Source organism: Hyla sarda, chromosome 3 (genome assembly GCF_029499605.1).
Source record: "Hyla sarda isolate aHylSar1 chromosome 3, aHylSar1.hap1, whole genome shotgun sequence".
NCBI classification, from domain to species: domain Eukaryota; kingdom Metazoa; phylum Chordata; class Amphibia; order Anura; family Hylidae; genus Hyla; species Hyla sarda.
The window spans coordinates 217,393,119-217,419,301 of record NC_079191.1 but is presented as its reverse complement, the minus strand read 5'-3'; the positions used below and the strand labels follow the sequence as shown (position 1 = coordinate 217,419,301).

General features: G+C 46.6%; 1 protein-coding gene across 2 annotated transcripts in view; it reads left to right on the top strand.

Annotated features, from left to right (window-relative positions):
- GABRR1 (gamma-aminobutyric acid type A receptor subunit rho1) overlaps positions 1-26,183 on the top strand; it is a 136,237-nt gene that overhangs the window by 95,688 nt on the left and 14,366 nt on the right. For both annotated transcript variants that reach the window (XM_056566097.1, XM_056566096.1), the window contains exons 4-5: positions 23,072-23,139; positions 24,522-24,745. In XM_056566097.1, the coding sequence (XP_056422072.1) occupies positions 23,072-23,139; positions 24,522-24,745 (292 nt within the window). The remainder of the gene's footprint in view (positions 1-23,071; positions 23,140-24,521; positions 24,746-26,183) is intronic.

Genomic DNA, 26,183 nt, shown 5'->3' with positions numbered 1-26,183 from the left:
ATGTGAAGAAGGTTCTTAGATTTATTTTCTGTAATATCTAGAAATGACTGTTAAGTAAGAGGATGCTTTTTTATGACCTATAGGATTAGAACTTGTGATTCATCTTCCTTTCTTGGCTGCCAGATGGTAATATAAATCTAGGCTAGTGTTTTCTACACCAGAAATATGCACAGAACTGTGTAATCCATACAAACAGCGATAAATATGTACATTTGTATTAGTAAAAAAATTCTGATAAAACAGCTTAGCTTAATGATCTTACAGTAACCTGTCTCTACCCATTATTTATAATACACATAGCTCTGCTCTACATATTACATAGCTCTGGGTACATTGCCCAGTATTTTACTTTTTACTTTGCTGTTTATGTATAAACAGGACATACTTGTTGCAAAATGGATGGTTCCTACCATAAAGAAAAACCTCTGAAAATCTCTGTATAAGGCACGCATTGATTCTTCCTATCATGTCATATCATGCCAATAAAAATAATAGTGCTATTTCTTAAGTTATTTCTTAAATAAAATATAGTTGCCCTTACATTAAAAAAATCAGTATGTACATTACGGCATGAAGAATGGACATGTACTTGTAACACTCACTGTTCAGTAGACAGGAACACTCTGGGTAGTAAATCCGCTGGACCTGTGTGGCAGATGACACGGTCTAAGGTGCCGCGGAGCGGAGTCTAAGGTGCCGCTGATTTTCACCTGATCCCCTGTAAAGCAGGATGGACTTGCTGCGGCAGGAGGCACCCTGGTCGCTACCCCTGGCACGACTCGACCACACAGGCGGCTGAGGAGATTTGAGGTACAGAAGGAGAACAGCAACATGTAGTCAGGATAGCAGAAGGTCTGGACAGGTGGCACTGGTGCGTGGTCAGGAATGAAGCAGGAGGTGACAGCTGTATTTATTCGGCGACCGGCAGATTGCAGCATGGGGAGGTGGGACAGCAGGAGCGTGTAAAAGCTTTTTCGTGCACCAGGTGCACTTCTTCAGACCACTCCCCTACTGTCGTCAGTGCCAGCATAAAATACCTGGCGGTGACATCAGTGGGCGTATGTCTTAAAATACACCACAAGTGAAAAAAGTGTACAAAATACAAAATTTTAAAACATATGTCTAAACCAACAAAATTCAACTATGGAAACAACGGGATTTACAGAAATATACTTAAATCTACCTTATCATTGAGACCAGATGGACCCTGCGCACGCATGCGCAGGATCCATCTGGCCTCCTTCTGTAGCAACAGCTTTCTTCTGTCGCCCCTGGCAACCGGCAGAACTCTTTCCAATCCAAATAACTTCAAAACTGAGGTATCTCCTTTATGCTCAATGTTGACATGCTCGATAATTCTGGGACGGCCCTTTAGTGTTTTTGTGGACCGCACGTGTTCACAGAACCGAGTGTGCATGGGGCCTATAATGCTGCCTATATAGAAGTGACCACACGCACACTCGATCCCGTAAACAACGTGGTCTGTCCGACAAGTAATAAGACTCTTAACATGTATTTCAACACCCCCCAAAAGAAAGTTTTTTTCCTTTTTTAAGACTGGTTTCCCGTGGGAGCTGCACTGCTGAGAAAATCCAGATCATTCTTCTTCTCGGAGACATAACTACTGTTAATAAGGAGATTTCCGACATTTCTAACTTTACGAAAGGCTATCACTGGTCTGTTCTTAGTTACTTCAATTAAAAGAGTATCCTTTACAAGGAGGGACCAATTATTATTTATGGCTTTTTTGATGGTATTAGAAAGAGGGCTGAAATCGAACACAAATGAAAATTTGTCGTTTGTCACTTCTGTTTCTTTAGACTCCGATTCTGGAATGTTACTGTATTTCATATGTTGTTTCCTCTTTTTTCTTCTTAATAGGGCATTTTGATCTTGTAAGGCTGCTTTTTCAAAAGCCGCATTTATAATTTCCTGAGGGTAACCTCTCTGGATAAGCCTATAAGCAAGATCTTTGGCCTGTACTAGAAAGCTATAATCCGAGCCATTAATGCGCCGCAGGCATTTCCAGCGGTTGGTTTCCTCTAGCCCCTTGTGTGGCGGGGGACGAGGGCTTCCCAGATTTTGTCCAACACATTAATAACAACAATATGAACCTTACCTTCACCCATAAGACCAGTTTGGTGAGCCTGGAGTTCCTTGACGTGGTGGTGGAGCCAGTTAATGGCACACTCCACACAAGGGGCTATAGGAAATCCACCACTGGAAATGCCCTCTTGCACTATGAGAGTTATCATCCGAGCCATGTAAAAACCGCTTTACCTTATGGCCCCATTTTTGCACCTGCGGCGCATTAATGGCTCGGATGATAGCTTTCTAGTACAGGCCAAAGATCTTGCTTATAGGCTTATCCAGAGGGGCTACCCACAGGAAATTATAAATGCGGCTTTTGAAAAAGCAGCCTTACAAGATCAAAATGCCCTATTATGAAGAAAAAAGAGGAAACAACATAGGAAATACAGTAACTTTCCAGAATTGGAGTCTACAGGAACAGAAGTGACAAACTACAGATTTTCGTTTGTGTTCGATTTCAGTCCTCTTTCTACTACCATCAAAAAAGCCATAAATAATAATTGGTCCCTCCTTGTAAAGGATCCTCTTTTAAGTGAGGTAACTAAGAACAGACCAGTGATAGCCTTTCGTAAAGTTAGAAATGTCGGTAATCTCCTTACTAACAGTCGTTATGTCTCCGAGAAGAAGAGTGATCTGGATTGGCTTAGCAATGCAGCTCCCACAGGAAATCATCCCTGTGGCAGCTGTAAATGGTGTCCCAGTCTTAAAAAAGGAAAAAACTTTCTTTTGGGGGGTGTTGAAATACATGTTAAGAGTCTTATTACTTGTCGGACAGACCACGTTGTTTAAGGGATCGAGTGTGCGTGTGGCTGCTTCTACATAGACAGCATTATACGCCCCATGCACACTCGGTTCCGTGAACATGTGCGGTCCACAAAAACACTAAAGGGCCATCCCAGAATTATCGAGCATGTCAACATTGAGCATAAAGGAGATACCTCAGTTTTGAGGTTCTTTGGATTAGAAAGAGTTCTGCCCTGCGTGCGCAGGGTCCGTCTGGTATCAATGATAAGGTAGATTTAAGTATATTTCTGTAAATCCAGTTCCTTCCTTAGTTGCATTTTGTTGGTTTAAACGTATGTTTTTAAATTTTGTATTTTGTACACTTTTTTCACTTGTAGTGTATTTTAAGACATACACCCACTGACGTCACCACCAGGTATTTTATGCCGACACTGACGACAGTGGGGGAGTGGTCTGAAGAAGTGCACCTAGTGCACGAAAAAGCTTTTACACGCTCCTGCTGTCCCTCCTCCCAATGCTGTAATCTGCCGGTCAACGAATAAATACAGCTGTCAAATACAGTGCCATAATTTTCTTTCTTCGGTCAAAACACAGTAACGCTTTCTCAATGGCACAAGGCAACAAAGATCTGGCAGGGATGTCGGGGAGGAGCAGGAACTTATAGAGGAGACACAAGTGAACACATCATTAAGAGCATACTGGCCCTTTAAATCTTAAAGCTCCGGCACGCGCACCCTAGGAGACGGGGACACGCGCACCAGAGGTGAGAGGCAAAAGAGGAGGTGGCAGAGGACCGGGGTGAGTGAGGGGCTGGGATTCGCATGCGGGCGCGTCCTGCTATGCGAACACCAGCCCCGCTGGCAGCAGTAGATGACAGGGAAAGTCCGTAACAGTACTACGATAAAGCGAGACTAAACGTAAGTATAAATCGCAGTGCTGGCAGAAACAGCACTGGAACTGTAGACTAAGGACCTCTGACCTCTAGTAACACATATTAGCTACTGGCAAAGAAATGATCAGGCTATAATTTTAATGGTAGATTTATTTGAACAGTGAAGGACAGAAAAACTACACAAAAAAAATGTAAATAAGTTATGTATTAATCTGCATTTCACTTAGTAAAATAAGTATTTTATCCCGTATCGAGCACCAAGATTTCTGACTCCCATTTGTCTATTATACAAGTAATGAGATTTTAAAGGGAGTGCTCCTATTCCCAGCTTGTTTCTTGTATCAAAGACACCAGTCCACAGAAGCAATTAATCCGATTCTAAACTTTCCACCATGGCTGTTACGCATCGCAACATTCTCGCAATTACAGCGCCCCGGTCAGACCTGCTGACAGGGTGCGCTGCGATACCTCTCCCAGCCGGGATGCGATTCGCGATGCGGGAGGCGCCCGCTCGCGATGCGCATCCCGGCTCCCGTACCTGACTCGCTCTCCGTCGGTCTTGTCCCGCCGCGCGCGGCCCCGCTCCTTAGGGCGCGCGCGCGCCGGGTCTCTGCAATTTAAAGGGCCACTGCGCCACTGATTGGCGCAGTTGGCTTAATTAGTGTGTTCACCTGTGCACTCCCTATTTATACCTCACTTCCCCTGCACTCCCTCGCCGGATCTTGTTGCCATTGTGCCAGTGAAAGCGTTTCCTTGTGTGTTCCTAGCCTGTGTTCCAGACCTCCTGCCGTTGCCCCTGACTACGATCCTTGCTGCCTGCCCCGACCTTCTGCTACGTCCGACCTTGCTCTTGTCTACTCCCTTGTACCGCGCCTATCTTCAGCAGTCAGAGAGGTTGAGCCGTTGCTGGTGGATACGACCTGGTTGCTACCGCCGCTGCAAGACCATCCCGCTTTGCGGCGGGCTCTGGTGAATACCAGTAGCAACTTAGAACCGGTCCACCAGCACGGTCCACGCCAATCCCTCTCTGGCACAGAGGATCCACCTCCAGCCAGCTGAATCGTGACAGTAGATCCGGCCATGGATCCCGCTGAAGTCCCACTGCCAGTTGTCGCCGACCTCACCACGGTGGTCGCCCAGCAGTCGCAACAGATAGCGCAACAAGGCCACCAGCTGTCTCAACTGACCGTGATGCTACAGCAGCTACTACCACAGCTTCAGCAATCATCTCCTCCGCCAGCTCCTGCACCTCCTCCGCAGCGAGTGGCCGCTTCCGGCCTACGATTATCCTTGCCGGATAAATTTGATGGGGACTCTAAGTTTTGCCGTGGCTTTCTTTCGCAATGTTCCCTGCACTTGGAGATGATGTCGGACCAGTTTCCTACTGAAAGGTCTAAGGTGGCTTTCGTAGTCAGCCTTCTGTCTGGGAAAGCTCTGTCATGGCCACACCGCTCTGGGACCGCAATGACCCCGTCACTGCCTCTGTACACTCCTTCTTCACGGAGATTCGAAGTGTCTTTGAGGAACCTGCCCGTGCCTCTTCTGCTGAGACTGCCCTGCTGAACCTGGTCCAGGGTAATTCTTCTGTTGGCGAGTACGCCATCCAATTCCGTACTCTTGCCTCCGAATTATCCTGGAATAATGAGGCCCTCTGCGCGACCTTTAAAAAAGGCCTATCCAGCAACATTAAAGATCTTCTGGCCGCACGAGAAATTCCTGCTAACCTGCATGAACTTATTCATCTGGCCACCCGCATTGACATGCGTTTTTCCGAAAGGCGTCAGGAGCTCCGCCAGGATATGGACTTTGTTCGCACGAGGCGTTTTTTCTCCCCGGCTCCTCTCTCCTCTGGTCCTCTGCAATCCGTTCCTGTGCCTCCCGCCGTGGAGGCTATGCAAGTTGACCGGTCTCGCTTGACACCTCAAGAGAGGACACGACGCCGCATGGAGAATCTGTGCCTGTACTGTGCCGGTACCGAACACTTCCTGAAGGATTGTCCTATCCGTCCTCCCCGCCTGGAAAGACGTACGCTGACTCCGCACAAAGGTGAGACAGTTCTTGATGTCAACTCTGCTTCTCCACGCCTTACTGTGCCTGTGCGGATATCTTCCTCTACCTTCTCCTTCTCTACTATGGCCTTCTTGGATTCTGCAGGAAATTTTATTTTGGCCTCTCTCATCAACAGGTTCAACATCCCGGTGACCAGTCTCGCCAGACCCCTCTACATCAATTGTGTTAACAATGAAAGATTGGACTGTACCGTGCGTTACCGCACGGAACCTCTCCTAATGTGCATCGGACCTCATCACGAAAAAATTGAGTTTTTGGTCCTCTCCAACTGCACTTCCGAAATTCTTCTTGGATTACCGTGGCTTCAACGCCATTCCCCAACCCTTGATTGGTCCACAGGAGAAATCAAGAGCTGGGGTACTTCTTGTTTCAAGGACTGTCTTAAACCGGTTCCCAGTACTCCCTGCCGTGACCCTGTGGTTCCCCCTGTAACCGGTCTTCCTAAGGCTTATATGGACTATGCTGACGTGTTTTGCAAAAAGCAAGCTGAGACTTTACCTCCTCACAGGCCTTATGACTGTCCTATTGACCTCCTCCCGGGTACTACTCCACCCCGGGGCAGAATTTATCCTCTGTCTGCTCCAGAGACTCTTGCTATGTCTGAATACATCCAGGAAAATTTAAAAAAGGGGTTTATCCGCAAATCCTCCTCTCCTGCCGGAGCTGGATTTTTTTTTGTGTCCAAAAAAGATGGCTCCCTACGTCCTTGCATTGATTACCGCGGACTTAATAAAATCACGGTAAAGAACCGCTACCCCCTACCCCTTATCTGGACTTAAGAGGTGCTTATAATCTCATCCGCATCAGGGAGGGGGACGAATGGAAGACTGCATTTAACACCAGAGATGGACACTTTGAGTATCTGGTCATGCCCTTTGGCCTGTGCAACGCCCCTGCCGTCTTCCAAGACTTTGTTAATGAAATTTTTCGTGATCTCTTATATTCCTGTGTTGTGGTTTATCTGGACGATATTCTGATTTTTTCTGCCAACTTAGAAGAACACCGCCAGCATGTCCGCATGGTTCTTCAGAGACTTCGAGACAATCAACTTTATGCCAAAATGGAGAAATGTCTGTTTGAATGTCAATCTCTTCCTTTCCTAGGATACTTGGTCTCTGGCCAGGGATTACAAATGGACCCAGATAAACTCTCTGCCGTCTTAGATTGGCCACGCCCCTCCGGACTCCGTGCTATCCAACGTTTTTTGGGGTTCGCCAATTATTACAGACAATTTATTCCACACTTTTCCACTATTGTGGCTCCTATCGTGGCTTTAACCAAGAAAAATGCCAATCCCAAGTCCTGGTCTCCCCAAGCGGAAGACGCATTTAAACGTCTCAAGTCTGCCTTTTCTTCTGCTCCCGTGCTCTCCAGACCTGACCCATCTAAACCCTTCCTATTGGAGGTAGATGTCTCCTCAGTGGGAGCTGGAGCTGTCCTTCTACAAAAAAATTCTTCCGGGCATGCTGTTACTTGTGGTTTTTTTTCTAGGACCTTCTCTCCGGCGGAGAGAAACTACTCCATCGGGGATCGAGAACTACTGGCCATTAAATTGGCGCTTGAGGAATGGAGGCATCTGCTGGAGGGATCAAAATTTCCAGTTATCATATACACCGATCACAAGAATCTCTCCTATCTCCAGTCTGCCCAACGGCTGAACCCTCGCCAGGCCAGGTGGTCGTTGTTCTTTGCCCGTTTTAACTTTGAAATTCATTTTCGCCCTGCCGACAAGAACATTAGGGCTGATGCCCTCTCTCGTTCCTCGGATGCCTCGGAAGTAGAGGTCTCTCCGCAACACATCATTCCTCCTGACTGTCTGATCTCCACTTCTCCAGCCTCCATCAGGCAAACTCCTCCAGGGAAGACCTTCGTTTCTCCACGCCAACGTCTCAGGATTCTCAAATGGGGACACTCCTCCCACCTCGCAGGCCATGCGGGCATCAAAAAATCCTTGCAACTCATCTCTCGTTTCTATTGGTGGCCGACTCTGGAGACGGATGTTGTTGATTTTGTGCGGGCCTGTACTGTCTGTGCCCGGGATAAGACTCCTCGCCAGAAGCCTGCTGGTCTCCTTCATCCTCTGCCTGTCCCCGAACAGCCTTGGTCACTGATTGGTATGGACTTTATTACAGACTTTCCTCCATCCCGTGGCAACACTGTTGTTTGGGTGGTCGTTGATCGATTTTCCAAGATGGCACATTTTATTCCTCTTCCTGGTCTTCCTTCAGCGCCTCAGTTGGCAAAACAATTTTTTGTACACATTTTTCGTCTTCACGGTTTGCCCACGCAGATCGTCTCGGATAGAGGCGTCCAATTCGTGTCTAAATTCTGGAGGGCCCTCTGTAAACAGCTCAAGATTAAATTAAACTTCTCTTCTTCTTATCATCCCCAATCCAATGGGCAAGTAGAAAGAATTAACCAGGTCCTGGGTGACTATTTACGGCATTTTGTTTCCTCCCGCCAGGATGACTGGGCAGATCTTCTACCATGGGCCGAATTCTCATACAACTTCAGAGTCTCAGAATCTTCTGCTAAGTCCCCATTTTTCGTGGTGTACGGCCGTCACCCTCTTCCCCCCCTCCCTACTCCCTTGCCCTCTGGTTTGCCCGCTGTGGATGAAGTGACTCGTGATCTTTCCACCATATGGAAAGAGACCCAAAATTCTCTTTTACAGGCTTCATCCCGCATGAAAAGGTTTGCCGATAAGAAAAGAAGAACCCCCCCCCCATTTTTGCTCCCGGAGACAAGGTATGGCTCTCCGCTAAATTTGTCCGCTTTTGTGTCCCCAGTTACAAACTGGGACCACGCTATCTTGGTCCTTTCAAAGTCTTGTGCCAGATTAATCCTGTCTCTTACAAACTCCTTCTTCCTCCTTCTCTTCGTATTCCCAATGCCTTCCATGTCTCTCTCCTTAAACCACTCATCATTAACCGCTTCTCTCCCAAACTTGTTTCTCCCACTCCTGTTTCCGGTTCTTCTGACGTCTTCTCCGTGAAGGAGATTCTGGCCTCCAAGACGGTCAGAGGAAAAAAAAATTTCTTGGTGGATTGGGAAGGCTGTGGTCCAGAAGAGAGATCCTGGGAACCTGAGGACAACATCCTAGACAAAAGTCTTGTCCTCAGGTTCTCAGGCTCCAAGAAGAGGGGGAGACCCAAGGGGGGGGGTACTGTTACGCCGAGCGCTCCGGGTCCCCGCTCCTCCCCGGAGCGCTCGCAACATTCTCGCAATTACAGCGCCCCGGTCAGACCTGCTGACCGGGTGCGCTGCGATACCTCTCCCAGCCGGGATGCGATTCGCGATGCGGGAGGCGCCCGCTCGCGATGCGCATCCCGGCTCCCGTACCTGACTCGCTCTCCGTCGGTCTTGTCCCGGCGCGCACGGCCCCGCTCCTTAGGGCGCGCGCTCGCCGGGTCTCTGCAATTTAAAGGGCCACTACGCCACTGATTTATACCTCACTTCCCCTGCACTCCCTCGCCGGATCTTGTTGCCATTGTGCCAGTGAAAGCGTTTCCTTGTGTGTTCCTAGCCTGTGTTCCAGACCTCCTGCCGTTGCCCCTGACTACGATCCTTGCTGCCTGCCCCGACCTTCTGCTACGTCCGACCTTGCTCTTGTCTACTCCCTTGTACCGCGCCTATCTTCAGCAGTCAGAGAGGTTGAGCCGTTGCTGGTGGATACGACCTGGTTGCTACCGCCGCTGCAAGACCATCCCGCTTTGCGGCGGGCTCTGGTGAATACCAGTAGCAACTTAGAACCGGTCCACCAGCACGGTCCACGCCAATCCCTCTCTGGCACAGAGGATCCACCTCCAGCCAGCCGAATCGTGACAATGGCAAAGACCAAAAAGCTGTCCAAGGATATCAGGGACAAGATTGTAGACCTACACAAGACTACGATTACAAGACCATCACCAAGCAGCTTGGTGAAAAGTTTAAACCAGTTGGTGCATTTATTCGCGAATAGAAGAAACAAAAAATAACTTTTCAGTCAATTTTCTGCAGTTGGGGGCTTCATGCAAGATCTCACTTGTGGAGTTTCAATGATCATAAAAACGATGAGGAATCAGCCCAGAACTACATGGGAGGATCTTGTCAATGGTCTCAAGCAGCTTGTTACATTGTGCACTCCGGCCGCACACGCTGGCCGTGACCGCATGGTCTCATTACCTGCTGCTGCCGGCGGGGCTGGGACTCGCATCGCGGGATGCGCCCGCATGTGAGCCCCAGTTCGTCACTCACCTGGTGCTTCTCCTTGCCCCAGCCTCTGCCTCTCTACTCCGGCGCACGTGTCCCCATCCCCTAGGGCACGCGCGCGCCGGAGCTTTAACATTTAAAGGGCCAGTGCGCTTATTAGTGTAATTCACCTGTGGCTCATTGATAAATTCCTCCACCCTCCTTACTTTCCTGCCAGATCTTTGTTGCCTTGTGTTTGAGAGAAAGCATTCCTGAGAGTTGCCTTACCGTTTATCTGATCCTTTGCTCTGTGACTTGACCTTGCTCCTCTGCCACCTGCCTACTGACCTCCTGCTACATCCTGACTACGCTACTTTGCGGCCTGCCTTGACCTTCTGCCAACCTGACTACGAGCTGCCTTATCCCTCCTGTGCCTCGCATCTCCTCAGCCACCTGTGTGGTCGAGCCGTGCCATGGGTATCGACCTGGGTGCCGCCTGCCACAGCAAGTCCATCCAACTTTGCGGCGGGCTCTGGTGAAAACCAGCGGCACCTTAGACTCTGCTCCCTGGTACGGTATGAGTCATCGGCCACACAGGTCCAGCGGATCCACATCCACCGGAGTTCTTCTGAAATGTGAGTGTTACACAACTGGGACCATAGTCAAGAAGAAAACAATTTGTAATATACTATCCCATTAGGTACTGAAATCCTGCGGTGCTCACAAGGTCCCCCTGTTCAAGAAAGCGCATGTGCAGACCCATGTAAATGATTCAGAGAAGAACTAGGTTAAAGTGTTGTGGTTACATGAGACCAAAATCAAGCTCTTTGGCATCAACTCAATTAAATGTCTTTGGTGGAGGAAGAATGCTACCTATGACCCCAAGAACACCATCCCCACTGTCAAAATATTATGCTTTGGGGATGTTTTTCTGATAAAGGGGACAAGATAACTTCACCACTTCAAAAGGATGATGGATGGGGCCATGTACCAAATCTCAGCCAGGGCATTGAAAATGGGTCATAGATGGGTATTCCAGCTTGACAATGTCCCAAAATACACAGCCAAGGAGACAACAAAGGAGCGGCTTAAGGAGAGCATTGAAGTCTTGAAGTGGCTAGCCAGTCCCCAGACCTTAATACCATAGAAACTCTTTGGAGGGATCAAAAGGTTCAAACTTCAGTCTTGAAACCTTAATCACTTACAGAGGATCTACAAAGAGGAGTAGGGCAAAAAAAGATGTGTGTAAACGTAGTGGCCAACTGACCTCTGTCAACAAGGATTTTCCTCTTAGTTATTTTTTTTCAAAGGGCTCAAATACTTATTTCACTGAGTGCAATTCTAATTTATAACTTATTTGAAAATATTTTTCAGGATTTTTTGTTGCTATTCTGTTTCTCACTGTTCAAATAAATCTACCATTAAAATTATTGTCTTTGTCAGCAGGCAAATCAAAATTTAGAGGGGATCAAATAGTTTTTTCCTTTACTGTAACCAGTGGCTCAGAAGGCACATGTCACTTTTAAACCCCCTTTATATGACTCTGTACATGTTGATGACTGTAAAAGCTTTTGTGAACTAGTGGTACCAGTACTATAGCATTACCAGAACTTGGTACTTCGGTAAAAACCATATTACTGTCATTTAATGTTAAAGAGATTATCCAGTGGAAGCAGGGTTTAGAAAAATGGCCATTCTACAGTATATAAAAAAAATCTGTACTCACCTCCAATGGTCCCATGGTGTCTCTGGTGTCTCAGCTGCGGTCCTCTTCCTGAGCTTCAGCATGATGCTTGGGCCAGGAGAGACATCAGAGCACAGTGTGTCATACTGCCGCTCAGCCAATCGCTGTATATGTATGTGTATATCTATATATATATATATATATATATATATATATATATACACATATATGTATATATATATATATATATATATATACAGTACAGACCAAAAGTTTGGAAACACCTTCTCATTCAGAGTTTTCTTTATTTTCATGACTATGAAAATTGTAGATTCACACTGAAGGCATCAAAACTATGAATTAACACATGTGGAATTATTATAACCCCCCCCCGACCTACGATGGCCCCGACATATGATAAAATCAACATACGATGGCCTCTCAGAGGCCATCGCATGTCGATGTCGGCATCCACATACGATGCTTTTATATATCTATAAAAGGGACACTGCGGAGTTGGAAAGGGTGCAGAGACGCGCGACTAAACTAATATGGGGCATGGAACATCTTAGCTATGAGGAGCGATTAAGGAGTTACAATTGTTTAGTCTTGAGAAGAGACGTTTAAGGGGGGATATGATAAACGTATATAAGTATATTAATGGCCCATACAAAAAATATGGAGAAAAACTGTTCCAGGTTAAACCCCCCCAAAGGACGAGGGGGCACTCCCTCCGTCTGGAGAAAAAAAAGTTTAGTCTCAAGGGGCGACACGCCTTCTTTACCGTGAGGACTGTGAATTTATGGAACGGTCTACCTCAGGAACTGGTCACAGCAGGAACAATTAACAGCTTTAAAACAGGATTAGATACATTCCTGGAACAAAATAAGATTAATGCTTATGAAGAAATATAAAATCTCATCCCTTCCCCAATATCGCGCCACACCCCTACCCCTTAATTCCCTGGTTGAACTTGATGGACATATGTCTTTTTTCGACCGTACTAACTATGTATGTCGGGGCCATCGCATTAACTGCTATCCGACAGTGCAAAATGCTTAAGCTGCTGTCGGATAGCAGTTTAAGCATACCTGGCAGGTTCGCTTACCTATTCTCGCTGCTCCGAGTCCACTTCGCGATCCTTCGATGTCTTGCGCATCTTCTCCAGGGTCCGGGCCTCGCTTTCCGGCGTCGCTATTACGTCACTACGCACGCCGCGCCGGCGCAGCAGCGTAATAATGTCACCAGAAAGCGAAGCCCGGACCCTGCAGAAGATGCGGAAGAAGCCGGAGGATCGCGAAGAAGACACCGGAGAAGCGGGACAGCATCGGGAGCCCCTGCGACAGCATCGGGAGCGAGGGCCTGGTCTGGAGCGACGGGGACAGGTGAGTACAGCTTCCTATACTTTACATTGCACGGATCCCTCAACATACGATGGATTCGACAAACGATGGGTCGTTTGGAACGAATTACCATCGTATGTTGAGGGACCACTGTACATAACAAAAAAGTGTGAAACAACTGAAAATATGCCATATTCTAGGTTCTTCAAAGTAGCCACCTTTTGCTTTGATTACTGCTTTGCACACTCATTCTCTTGATGAGCTTCAAGAGGTAGTTACCTGAAATGGTCTTCCAACAGTCTTGAAGGAGTTCCCAGAGATGCTTAGCACTTGTTGGCCCTTTTGCCTTCACTCTGCGGTCCATCTCACCCCAAACCATCTCGATTGGGTTCAGGTCCAGTGACTGTGGAGGCCAGGTCATCTGGTGCAGCACCCCATCCCTCTCCTTCTTGGTCAAATAGCCCTTTCACAGCCTGGAGGTATGTTTGGGGTCATTGTCCTGTTGAAAAATAAATGATGGTCCAACTAAACGCAAACCGGATGGAATAGCATGACGCTAATAGATGCTGTGGTAGCCATGCTGGTTCAGTATGCCTTCAATTTTGAATAAATCCCCAACAGTGTCACCAGCAAAGCACCCCCACACCATCACACCTCCTCCTCCACATCAGCACACCTGTGAAGTGAAAACCATTTCAGGTGACTACCCCTTGAAGCTCAACAAGAGAATGCCAAGAGTGTGCAAAACAGTAATCAAAGCAAAATGTGGCTACTTTGAAGAACCTAGAATATGACATATTTTCAGTTGTTTCACACTTGTTATGTATATAATTCCACATGTGTTAATTCATAATTTTAATGCCTTCAGTGTGAATCTACAATTTTCATAGTCATGAAAATAAAGAAAACTCTGAATGAGAAGGTGTGTCCAAACTTTTGGTCTGTACTGTATATATTATTATTTTATGAAGAAAAATGTAAAAGAATTTTTTTTTTCTTTTGATGGCACAAAGTGGCACTAAACTATTTTTATAAATCATGTCCACTTTCCGTTACAGTCATTTCTATATTAGGGATGTATGTAGGGGGAAGGAGCAGAAGCTGTTTTTTGGGCCATTTATGTTCTTTTATTTTTTTTATTCTGTTAGTTATCTTTTTTTTTCACCATATGTATGCTTTTTTATTTTACATATTGTACCCCCATAGAATGGGTATTTATGTCACAATATTTTTTTATTTCTATTTTACCTGTAACTAGGGCTGGCAAATTATTTCCAGTTACAGTTGGCTCTCCTTTCCATGCTGCGGCAGACTTTGCAGGGACATTCAGAAACATCCTTGCAAAGTCACTTGCAGCCCGGCTAGACAGTTAAAGATGTCTGGTGGTTCACCAGTAATCTATATATATAAAACTCAACGTGTGTGTGTGTGTGTGTGTGTGTGTGTGTATGTATGTATGTGTGTATGTATGTGTGTATGTTCCACAAAAACTTTCAAACGGCTAAAGATATTAACATGAAACTAGGCACACATGTTACTTATATGTCAACAACAAACATAGGATAGGTGATTTAACCCTTACTCACCCCCATTTGCCAGGGGCGGGGCTTATGTTTAAAGTTCCATGCAAGTCAATGGGAAATATAACTTCTGTCACGATGCCGGCTGGCAGGTAGTGGATCCTCTGTGCCAGAGAGGGATTGGCGTGGACCGTGCTAGTGGACCGGTTCTAAGCCACTACTGGTTTTCACCAGAGCCCGCCGCAAAGCGGGATGGTCTTGCTGCGGCGGTAGTGACCAGGTCGTATCCACTAGCAACGGCTCACCTCTCTGGCTGCTGAAGATAGGCGCGGTACAAGGGAGTAGGCAAAAGCAAGGTCGGACGTAGCAGAAGGTCGGGGCAGGCAGCAAGGATCGTAGTCAGGGGCAACGGCAGAAGGTCTGGAAACACAGGCAAGGAACACACAAGGAACGCTTTCACTGGCACTAAGGCAACAAGATCCGGCAAGGGAGTGCAGGGGAAGTGAGGTGATATAGGGAAGTGCACAGGTGAACACACTAATTGGAACCACTGCGCCAATCAGCGGCGCAGTGGCCCTTTAAATCGCAGAGACCCGGCGCGCGCGCGCCCTAGGGAGCGGAGCCGCGCGCGCCGGGACAGAACAGACGGAGAGCGAGTCAGGTAGGGGAGCCGGGGTGCGCATCGCGAGCGGGCGCTACCCGCATCGCGAATCGCATCCCGGCTGGCAGCGGAATCGCAGCGCCCCGGGTCAGAGGACGTGACCGGAGCGCTGCCGCGGGGAGAGTGAAGCGAGCGCTCCGGGGAGGAGCGGGGACCCGGAGCGCTCGGCGTAACAGTACCCCCCCCCTTGGGTCTCCCCCTCTTCTTAGAGCCTGAGAACCTGAGGAGCAGACTTTTGTCTAGGATGTTGTCCTCAGGTTCCCAGGATCTCTCTTCAGGACCACAACCCTCCCAGTCCACTAAAAAAAATTTTTTCCCTCTGACCTTTTTGGCAGCTAAAATTTCTTTGACCGAGAAGATGTCCGAGGAGCCGGAAACAGGAGTGGGAGGAACAGATTTGGGAGAAAAACGGTTGAGGATGAGTGGTTTGAGAAGAGAGACGTGAAAGGCATTAGGGATACGAAGAGAGGGAGGAAGAAGAAGTTTATAAGAGACAGGATTAATTTGACACAAAATTTTGAAAGGACCAAGATAGCGTGGTCCCAACTTGTAGCTAGGGACACGGAAGCGGACATATTTAGCGGAGAGCCATACCTTGTCTCCAGGGGAAAAAACGGGGGGAGCCCTTCTTTTCTTATCCGCGAACTTCTTCATGCGTGATGAAGCCTGTAAGAGAGAATTTTGGGTCTCTCTCCATATGATGGAAAGGTCACGAGAAATTTCATCCACAGCGGGCAGACCAGAGGGCAAGGGAGTAGGGAGGGGGGGAAGAGGGTGACGGCCGTACACCACGAAAAATGGGGATTTGGAGGAAGACTCAGAGACCCTGAAGTTATACGAGAATTCGGCCCATGGGAGGAGATCTGCCCAGTCATCCTGGCGGGAGGAAACAAAATGTCGCAAATAATCACCCAAGATCTGGTTAATCCTTTCTACTTGTCCATTGGACTGGGGATGATATGCAGAAGAAAAATTTAATTTAATCTTGAGTTGTTTACAGAGAGCCCTCCAGAATTTAGACACGAATTGGACGCCTCTATCCGAGACAATCTGCGTAGGCAACCCGGGAAGACGAAAAATGTGTACAAAAAATTGTTTAGCCAACTGAGGCGCAGAAGGAAGACCAGGAAGAGGGATGAAATGTGCCATTTTGGAGAATCGATCAACGACCACCCAAATAACAGTGTTGCCACGGGAAGGGGGTAAATCAGTAATAAAATCCATACCAATCAGAGACCAAGGCTGTTCGGGGACAGGCAGAGGATGAAGAAAACCAGCGGGCTTCTGGCGAGGAGTCTTATCCCGGGCACAGATAGTGCAGGCTCGCACAAAGTCCACAACATCCGTCTCCAGAGTCGGCCACCAATAGAAGCGGGAGATGAGTTGCACAGATTTCTTGATACCCGCATGACCTGCGAGATGGGAGGAGTGACCCCATTTGAGGATTCCGAGGCGTTGGCGAGGAGAAACAAAGGTCTTTCCTGGAGGAGTCTGCCTGATGGAGGCAGGAGAAGTGGAGATCAGGCAGTCAGGTGGAATGATGTGTTGCGGAGAGAGTTCAACTTCTGAGGCATCCGAGGAACGAGAGAGAGCATCGGCCCTAATGTTCTTATCGGCAGGACGAAAGTGAATCTCAAAATTAAATCGGGCAAAGAACAGAGACCACCGGGCCTGGCGAGGATTCAGCCGTTGGGCAGACTGGAGGTAGGAGAGGTTCTTGTGGTCGGTGTAGATAATAACAGGAGAACTTGATCCCTCCAGCAGATGCCTCCATTCCTCAAGTGCTAATTTAATGGCTAGAAGCTCTCGATCCCCGATGGAGTAGTTCCTCTCCGCTGGAGAGAAGGTCCTAGAGAAAAAACCACAAGTGACAGCATGCCCGGAAGAATTTTTTTGTAGAAGAACAGCTCCAGCTCCCACTGAGGAGGCATCAACCTCCAATAGGAAGGGTTTGGAAGGGTCAGGTCTGGAGAGGACGGGAGCCGAAGAAAAGGCAGACTTGAGTCGTTTAAAGGCGTCTTCTGCTTGAGGAGGCCAGGACTTGGGATCAGCATTTTTTTTGGTTAAAGCCACGATAGGAGCCACAATGGTAGAAAAATGTGGAATAAATTGCCTGTAATAATTGGCGAACCCCAAAAAGCGTTGGATAGCACGGAGTCCGGAGGGGCGTGGCCAATCTAAGACGGCAGAGAGTTTGTCTGGATCCATCTGTAGTCCCTGGCCAGAGACCAAATATCCTAGAAAAGGAAGAGATTGGCATTCAAACAGACATTTCTCAATTTTGGCATAGAGTTGGTTGTCACGAAGTCTCTGAAGAACCATACGGACATGCTGGCGGTGTTCTTCTAGATTGGCAGAAAAAATTAGGATATCGTCCAGATATACAACAACACAGGAGTATAACAGATCACGAAAAATTTCATTGACAAAGTCTTGGAAGACGGCAGGGGCGTTGCACAGTCCAAAGGGCATGACCAGATACTCAAAGTGTCCATCTCTGGTGTTAAATGCCGTTTTCCACTCGTCCCCCTCTCTGATGCGGATGAGGTTATAGGCGCCTCTTAAGTCCAATTTAGTGAAGATGTGGGCACCTTGGAGGCGATCAAAGAGTTCAGAGATGAGGGGTAAGGGGTAGCGGTTCTTAACCGTGATTTTATTAAGACCGCGGTAGTCAATGCAAGGACGTAGGGAGCCATCTTTTTTGGACACAAAGAAAAATCCGGCTCCGGCAGGAGAGGAGGATTTACGGATAAAGCCCTTTTTTAGATTCTCCTGGACGTATTCGGACATGGCAAGAGTCTCTGGGGCAGAGAGAGGATAAATTCTGCCCCGGGGTGGAGTAGTGCCCGGGAGGAGGTCGATAGGGCAATCATAAGGCCTGTGAGGAGGTAGAGTCTCAGCTTGTTTTTTGCAGAAAACATCCGCGAAGTCCATATAGGCCTTAGGGAGACCGGTTACTGGAGGAACCACAGAGTTACGGCAAGGGTTACTGGGAACCGGTTTTAGACAGTTCTTGGAACAAGAGGACCCCCAACTCTTGATCTCCCCAGTGGACCAATCCAGGGTAGGGGAATGAAGTTGAAGCCAGGGAAGTCCAAGGAGAATTTCCGAGGTGCAATTGGGGAGGACCAAAAGTTCAATCCTCTCATGATGAGATCCGATGCTCATAAGAAGGGGCTCCGTGCGGAAACGTATGGTACAGTCCAATCTTTCATTATTTACACAATTGATGTAGAGGGGTCTGGCGAGACTGGTCACCGGGATGTTGAACCTGTTGACGAGAGAGGCCAAAATAAAATTTCCTGCAGATCCAGAGTCCAAGAAGGCCACTGTAGAGAAGGAGAAGGCAGAGGCAGACATCCGCACAGGCACAGTAAGACGTGGAGAAGCAGAGTAGACATCAAGGACTGTCTCACCTTTGTGCGGAGTCAGCGTACGTCTTTCCAGGCGGGGAGGACGGATAGGACAATCTCTCAGGAAGTGTTCGGTACTAGCACAGTACAGGCAGAGGTTCTCCATACGGCGTCGTGTCCTCTCTTGAGGTGTCAGGCGAGACCGGTCGACCTGCATAGCCTCCACGGCGGGAGGCACAGGAACAGATTGCAGGGGACCAGAGGAGAGAGGAGCCGAGGAGAAGAAACGCCTCGTGCGAACAGAGTCCATATCTTGGCGGAGTTCCTGACGCCTTTCGGAAAAACGCATGTCAATGCGAGTGGCTAGGTGAATAAGTTCATGTAGATTAGCAGGAATTTCTCGTGCGGCCAGAACATCTTTAATGTTGCTGGATAGGCCTTTTTTGAAGGTCGCGCAGAGGGCCTCATTATTCCAGGACAATTCTGAAGCAAGAGTACGGAATTGTACGGCATACTCGCCAACGGAAGAATTACCCTGGACCAGGTTCAACAGGGCAGTCTCAGCAGAAGAGGCTCGGGCAGGTTCCTCAAAGACACTTCGGATTTCCGAGAAGAAGGAGTGTACAGAGGCAGTGACGGGGTCATTGCGGTCCCAGAGCGGTGTGGCCCATGACAGGGCTTTTCCGGACAGAAGGCTGACTACGAAAGCCACCTTAGACCTTTCAGTGGGAAACAGGTCCGACATCATCTCCAGATGCAGGGAACATTGGGAAAGAAAGCCACGGCAAAACTTAGAGTCCCCATCAAATTTATCCGGCAAGGATAAGCGTATCCCAGGAGCGGCCACTCGCTGCGGAGGAGGTGCAGGAGCTGGCGGAGGAGATGACTGCTGAAGCTGTGGTAGTAACTGTTGTAGCATAACGGTCAGTTGAGACAGCTGTTGGCCTTGTTGCGCTATCTGTTGCGACTGCTGGGCGACCACCGTGGTGAGGTCAGCGACAACTGGCAGAGGAACTTCAGCGGGATCCATGGCCGGATCTACTGTCACGATGCCGGCTGGCAGGTAGTGGATCCTCTGTGCCAGAGAGGGATTGGCGTGGACCGTGCTAGTGGACCGGTTCTAAGCCACTACTGGTTTTCACCAGAGCCCGCCGCAAAGCGGGATGGTCTTGCTGCGGCGGTAGTGACCAGGTCGTATCCACTAGCAACGGCTCACCTCTCTGGCTGCTGAAGATAGGCGCGGTACAAGGGAGTAGGCAAAAGCAAGGTCGGACGTAGCAGAAGGTCGGGGCAGGCAGCAAGGATCGTAGTCAGGGGCAACGGCAGAAGGTCTGGAAACACAGGCAAGGAACACACAAGGAACGCTTTCACTGGCACTAAGGCAACAAGATCCGGCAAGGGAGTGCAGGGGAAGTGAGGTGATATAGGGAAGTGCACAGGTGAACACACTAATTGGAACCACTGCGCCAATCAGCGGCGCAGTGGCCCTTTAAATCGCAGAGACCCGGCGCGCGCGCGCCCTAGGGAGCGGGGCCGCGCGCGCCGGGACAGAACAGACGGAGAGCGAGTCAGGTAGGGGAGCCGGGGTGCGCATCGCGAGCGGGCGCTACCCGCATCGCGAATCGCATCCCGGCTGGCAGCGGAATCGCAGCGCCCCGGGTCAGAGGACGTGACCGGAGCGCTGCCGCGGGGAGAGTGAAGCGAGCGCTCCGGGGAGGAGCGGGGACCCGGAGCGCTCGGCGTAACAACTTCCAAACGTCTGGAGATATTTTGATAATACTTGGTCACATGTTACTTATATGTCCACTTAAAATATAGGGTAGTTAATTTAACCCTTAACTACCCCCATTTGTGAGGGTTAGGTTTTGTTTTTGTTTTTTTTAAAGTCCCATGCAAATCAATGGGAAATTTATGTTCCCATATAATTTCTGTACGGCTAGAGCTATTTCAATACCTGGTACACATATTACGAGCCGGGATATGAGGACAGGATGGGAGGTCGGGATAGGAGGTCGAGATAGGAGATTGGGATAGGAGGACGGGATATGAGGACGAGATATGAGGTCGGGATAGGAGGTCGGGATGGGAGCTCGGGATAGGAGGATGGGATAGGAGGACGGGATATGAGGACGAGATATGAGGTCGGGATAGGAGGTCGGGATGGGAGGTCGGGATAGGAGGATGGGATATGAGGACGGGATAGGAGGTCAAGATAGGAGGTCGAGATATGAGGACGGGATAGGAGGTCGGGATAGGAGGTTGAAATAGGAGGTCGAGATAGGAGGATGGGATAGGAGGTCGGGATAGGAGGTCTGGATAGGAGCTCGAGATTGGAGGACGGGATAGGAGGTCGGGATAGGAGGTCAAGATAGGAGGACTGGATAGGAGGATGGGATAGGAGGAAGCGGGATAGGAGGACGGGATAGGAGGTTGGGATAGGAGGTCGGGATAGGAGGTCGGGATTCGGGGTTGGGATATGACAACAATATATGACGACTGCATATGAAGGCAAAAGCTTCATCCTTTGTTTATTTTCCTCCCCAAAAAGGATTTGGAAGGAAAAACCGAGCAACGCCGGGTACTCAGCTAGTTAAATATAAATCAATCATCCCTTGGTAATAGGACAATAATAAATCTGTGTAAACAGAAACAGGACAAGAGTACGCTACATTAAATTGACATATTTGTTGCCAACTTTTTTGAAAGGTCCAACTCACAATTGCATTTTTTATAAATTGTTATTTAAAAAAATCTTTTATATAAATAAAATTTTCTAGCATACAATCTTTATTAAGTTTTCAATCTAATAATGGGAAGGTGACAAAAAGCTAAAAGGGGAGGGAGGGAAGGGGTTACATCAATAAAAGCAGGTATACAGATCCAAAATTTGCAAGAGATGCAAACAACACTCAAAATATGAAAATCTTCTTTATTGCATGAAGATACAGACTGGCATATGCATGCTATTACAAACAATGGTATGCAGGCTTCCGCTTCATGCAGCTTGCCTGTCTGTATATGCATGCAATAAAGATTTTCATGTATTGGTGAGTGCCGCTTGCATCTCTTGCAAATATTGCATTTTTCAAGTCTGCTTCTTACAAAAGCTGAACATAGTAAATATACAACATGTGGTTATTAGTCAGGCTGGTAGCTGTGGTTATTAGTCAGGCTGGTAGCTGTGGAACTGCTGTCATACAGATAGTACTCCTGACATATCAAGAAGTGTGTCAGTCTTCTAAGTTATAGATATTACTTAAAATGTTTATTTAAACACAATAAAATGTACATGTGTCTTAATCACAGGGTCCTTGTGAATCCAGGTAACACTCTATAAAACCAATGTATAAATCATCAGGAACATCATACTTAAATACAATAAAAATAAATGATAATTATAATAAACTATAATAACCAGAAATGGACTTTCTATATTGGGTCTGGTTCAGATTGGACCTTGCAGTAGCATTAGTCAACAGTCCCAGTTATCCGAGTTGTAGCGCTGATAGTCTTTATAGCCACATATATAATAGATGAGAAGGACACATAAGGGATAGAACTTTAGTTTGTTAAATAGATTTTATTGTCAACACCTCTTCCCCCCTCAGTCTAGGTGCGAACTCCCGGAGTTCAGGTAAATGCGCGTCACAGATCCGATGCAGTGTCAATTTGGATGCGGAGCAGTAAGATCTTCTTACGCCGGCAAGAGTGAGTAGTAAGCTTGTAACAGTAGCAGAGCTGTACGGCAGTAGGTGATAACGTATTCACACTCCAGCAGGAGCCAACACTTGTCCCGTGATGGCAAAATTAGCACTCGTATCTGTGAATGAATGCCCAACCTTGTGGACTTGCGACGAAAAATTTGAACTGTCACTCCTTAAGTAGTGCACTGCAGTGGTCGGATCACAAGATATTGCATACATTACTGATGTTCCATAGGTAATAAACAGCTGGACGTGTTTCAGGACTGCTGTCCTTTCTTCAGCAGCATCAGTATAGTCGAGTATGTCTATACTGAAGCTGCTGAGGAAAGGACAGTAGTGCACTTCTCATCTATTCTATATGTGGCTTTTTAGACTATCAGTGCTACAACTCAGATAACTGTGACTATGGACTAATGCAAGGTCCAATTTGAACAAGACACAATATGGAAAGTCTATTTTGTTTTATAATTTATATTTATAGTATAATGTTCCTGATTATATATAAATTGATTTTATAGAGTGTTATTTGGATTCACAAGGGCCCTGTGATTTAGAATCATGTACATTTTATTGCGTATAAATAAACATTTTAAGTAATATCTAACTTTGAGGACTGACACGTGAGTTATTTTATTTTACATTATTACTCCTAGGGTATAAGAGGATTGTCAGTGACCTTAGTTATAGCAAAGCATAGTGAGCTGCACCCTTCCATTTTTATCTTCTTTTACAAAAATCAGGAAATGTGACACAAAATGTCATGTAACATTCTTTTCACTGAAAACTTTTCCATGTAAATTTTGGATTATTTATTTGACTTACTCTTTTTATTCTTTAAGGACCAGCTATTCCTGTTGGGGTGGATGTGCAAGTGGAAAGCTTAGACAGTATTTCTGAAGTGGACATGGTTGGTATTATATTGTTTCTTTCTTATTTTGTTCATTGCAACTGCAGTGGTCAAGGAATGTGCCTCACTTGTCACTTGTCACTTTGGCTCAAAGGGCTTTCACAGGGACTTCTCACACTTCATAGGCTGGCACAGTGACAGAAGGGTTGCACTAACAACGTATCGTTTCTTTACTAAAGAGCAGTAATATCATCTACAAATGAAACAAGAAGGCTTTAGGGTTAAAGGGGTACTCCAGTGAAAGACAATGTTTTTTCAAATCAACAGTTGCCAGAAAGTTAAACAGATTTGGAAATGACTTCTATTTAAAAATCTTAATCCTTCCAGTACTTATCAGCTGCTGTATGCTCCACAGGAAGTTCGTTTTGAATGTATTTTCTGTGCTCTCTGCTGACCCCTCTGTCTGTGTCAGGAACTGTTCAGAGCAGGAGAGGTATGCTTTGGGGATTTGCTCCTTCTCTGGACAGTTCCTGACATGGACAAAGGTGTCAACAGAGAGCACTGTGGTCAGACAGACAGAAAGAAAAGAAATTCCTCTGTAGTATACAGCAGCTGATAAGTACTGTAAGCATTAAGATTTTTAAATAGAAGTAATTTACAAATCTGTTTAAAATCTTGATTTAAAAAAAAAATAGTTTTCCACTGGCGTACCCCTTTAAGCAGGGAAATCTAAGGTGCTGGTGTCTCTAGGAAAACTAGAGCTGGTCATCTTTACCGTAGCTGTTGCTAGTCCATTGTTTTCCTCCCTGGAGCAGGCAGTAACTGAATCACAGAAAAGCTCAGATCCACATCCACTTGTTTATTCAATACTGCAAATGAAACGGAATACACATCAATTTCTCCAGCCTACTCACAGAACAGAACTAGTTAGGAAAAGTCTTTTAATGGAACTCAAACTCACACTGATTCTTAGCAGGAGCTTTCATCATTCCAAGCTTTCTGAGCTTTCCTCCTTTGACCTCTTCTCTCATATGAAGAGAGGTTGGACCAGGGTAAGCTCCTACCTTACATCTGTCTTCCTCACTGGAGAGAGGCTGCTGTTTGGCTGAGCAGACAGCTAAGCTAAAGCTGTTCACTCCAGCCTGTCATGCACTGCACTAATCTCTAAGGCTCTTCTGTAGAAACACCTAGCTTGCTAAGCACTGTTCCCTTCTAGCAAGATCTTGCAATGCTAGCCATACTGTAGCCACCATTATTTTGCTTAAAAACTTCCATTCTCATTAACTATAATCTAATGTGTATGGACAACTATAGAATGATCACATGATACTGCTGTCAGAATGCAATGAAAAAAGTGATCCAGTAGTCAGCTGAGAGGCGCTATGTGATATGAGCCGTTTGTGATATGCAGTAGATCACACTCTATCTTCTTTATTTTCCAGGACTTCACGATGACTTTGTACCTCAGACACTACTGGAAAGATGAAAGATTGTCCTTTCCCAGCTCCAATAACCAAAGTATGACCTTTGACGGAAGATTAGTAAAAAAGATATGGGTGCCGGATATGTTCTTTGTTCATTCTAAAAGATCCTTTATCCATGACACTACAACAGATAATGTCATGCTGCGAGTACAGCCTGATGGGAAGGTGCTGTACAGTTTAAGGTAACTGTTCATACTTTCATAGTGTTCCTAAAGATATTAGCCAGGGGGACAGCGGTTATAATTTTTTGCTCAAGGGCATAGCTACGGGGGATGTACAGCATTATCCTCTGCTACAAAAGAAGACACCAGTGTTATAAGTGGCATATGATACAGATGTGCATTGGGGCCAAGAAGCTGATGTTGTGCCTCTGATTTTGCATTACTATCTTTCCATTTTCCTTCTCTGTATTTAGGAGTATCCGCCTGTGCTAACTACACCCTATTCCAGTGACATCTTGTGGTGAAAGAATTTAGTACACATTTCTATATGTAGAAATAGACAATCAGTGGTTTGGCTTCTTCTCCGGGCCTAGATATGCTACGAGTCTGTTGGGCTGTATTGGGTGGGTGGGTGTATTTATGAGTATGTCAATGTGTATGTATATAAATGTGTGAATGAGTGAGAAGAGAATGAATGAGAGTGACAATATAGTTAATCTGCTTGTGGTTTAGAGGATGGTGGTTGAAAATGTAATGTGGGTTAGTTAGAATGTGACTATGTAGAGGTGTGAAACTATGTAGGTGAAAAATGTGGTGTGACTCTGTATCAAATAAATCAATGTCTATGTCCAAGATATGAAAAATAATAATTTTATTGAGCTACAGTATAAAATTACATAAAATGGGAGTGCAGGATCCTTGCACTCACTAAGGCAATTACACTAATCAGATACAGTAAGTTGCCTAAGTTAGAATTAATAAAACATATGCGGCAAGTGTGATATATGTCCAGATAATAATTAGTACCAGTGGAGTGTGGTAAGAGCGCCTCGAGCCCACTGTTCGTGCAAAGAGCAACTCAGTTCAATAGACAAGTATAGTAAATAGATTTAGCTGAATCCAACGGCCCTCTGGGTCACAACAGCGCGGCGGCTGTATGATAAGGTGAATATAGGCAGCACGGCAGCTGTCAATGACAAATCACAGCACGGCGGCTGTCATGAGATGAAGTCCGGCCGGTACACAGTACCACTTACCCTTAGATGGAAGACATTTCTATATGTGCTTCATTTTATATTTATTTATATTCATTAGCTTTATTATGATAAAAACATATTAAGGACATGAGGATGAAAATAAATATGCTAATAAATATGGCTGCAACAGATAAAAATGTAGTGTGAATCACATAGTATGAATCACATTATTGCTCAATGTAAATAATGATCATATACATAAATGTATGAACCAAAATGTGATTTTATGGGGTTTTAAAGTGATGTCCACTGCTATGGTTGGTCTTACCTTTTCGCCATGTATAGTTTTAATGTACCAGGTCTTTGCCCCCTACATAAAGTAATATAAGCAAACACTGAAAAGAACAATTGGCCATAGCCTTATGCCACCCTGAACTCTTACAAGGAAGAAGCACAAGATGCCCCTGTCCAGCAGTGTGTGG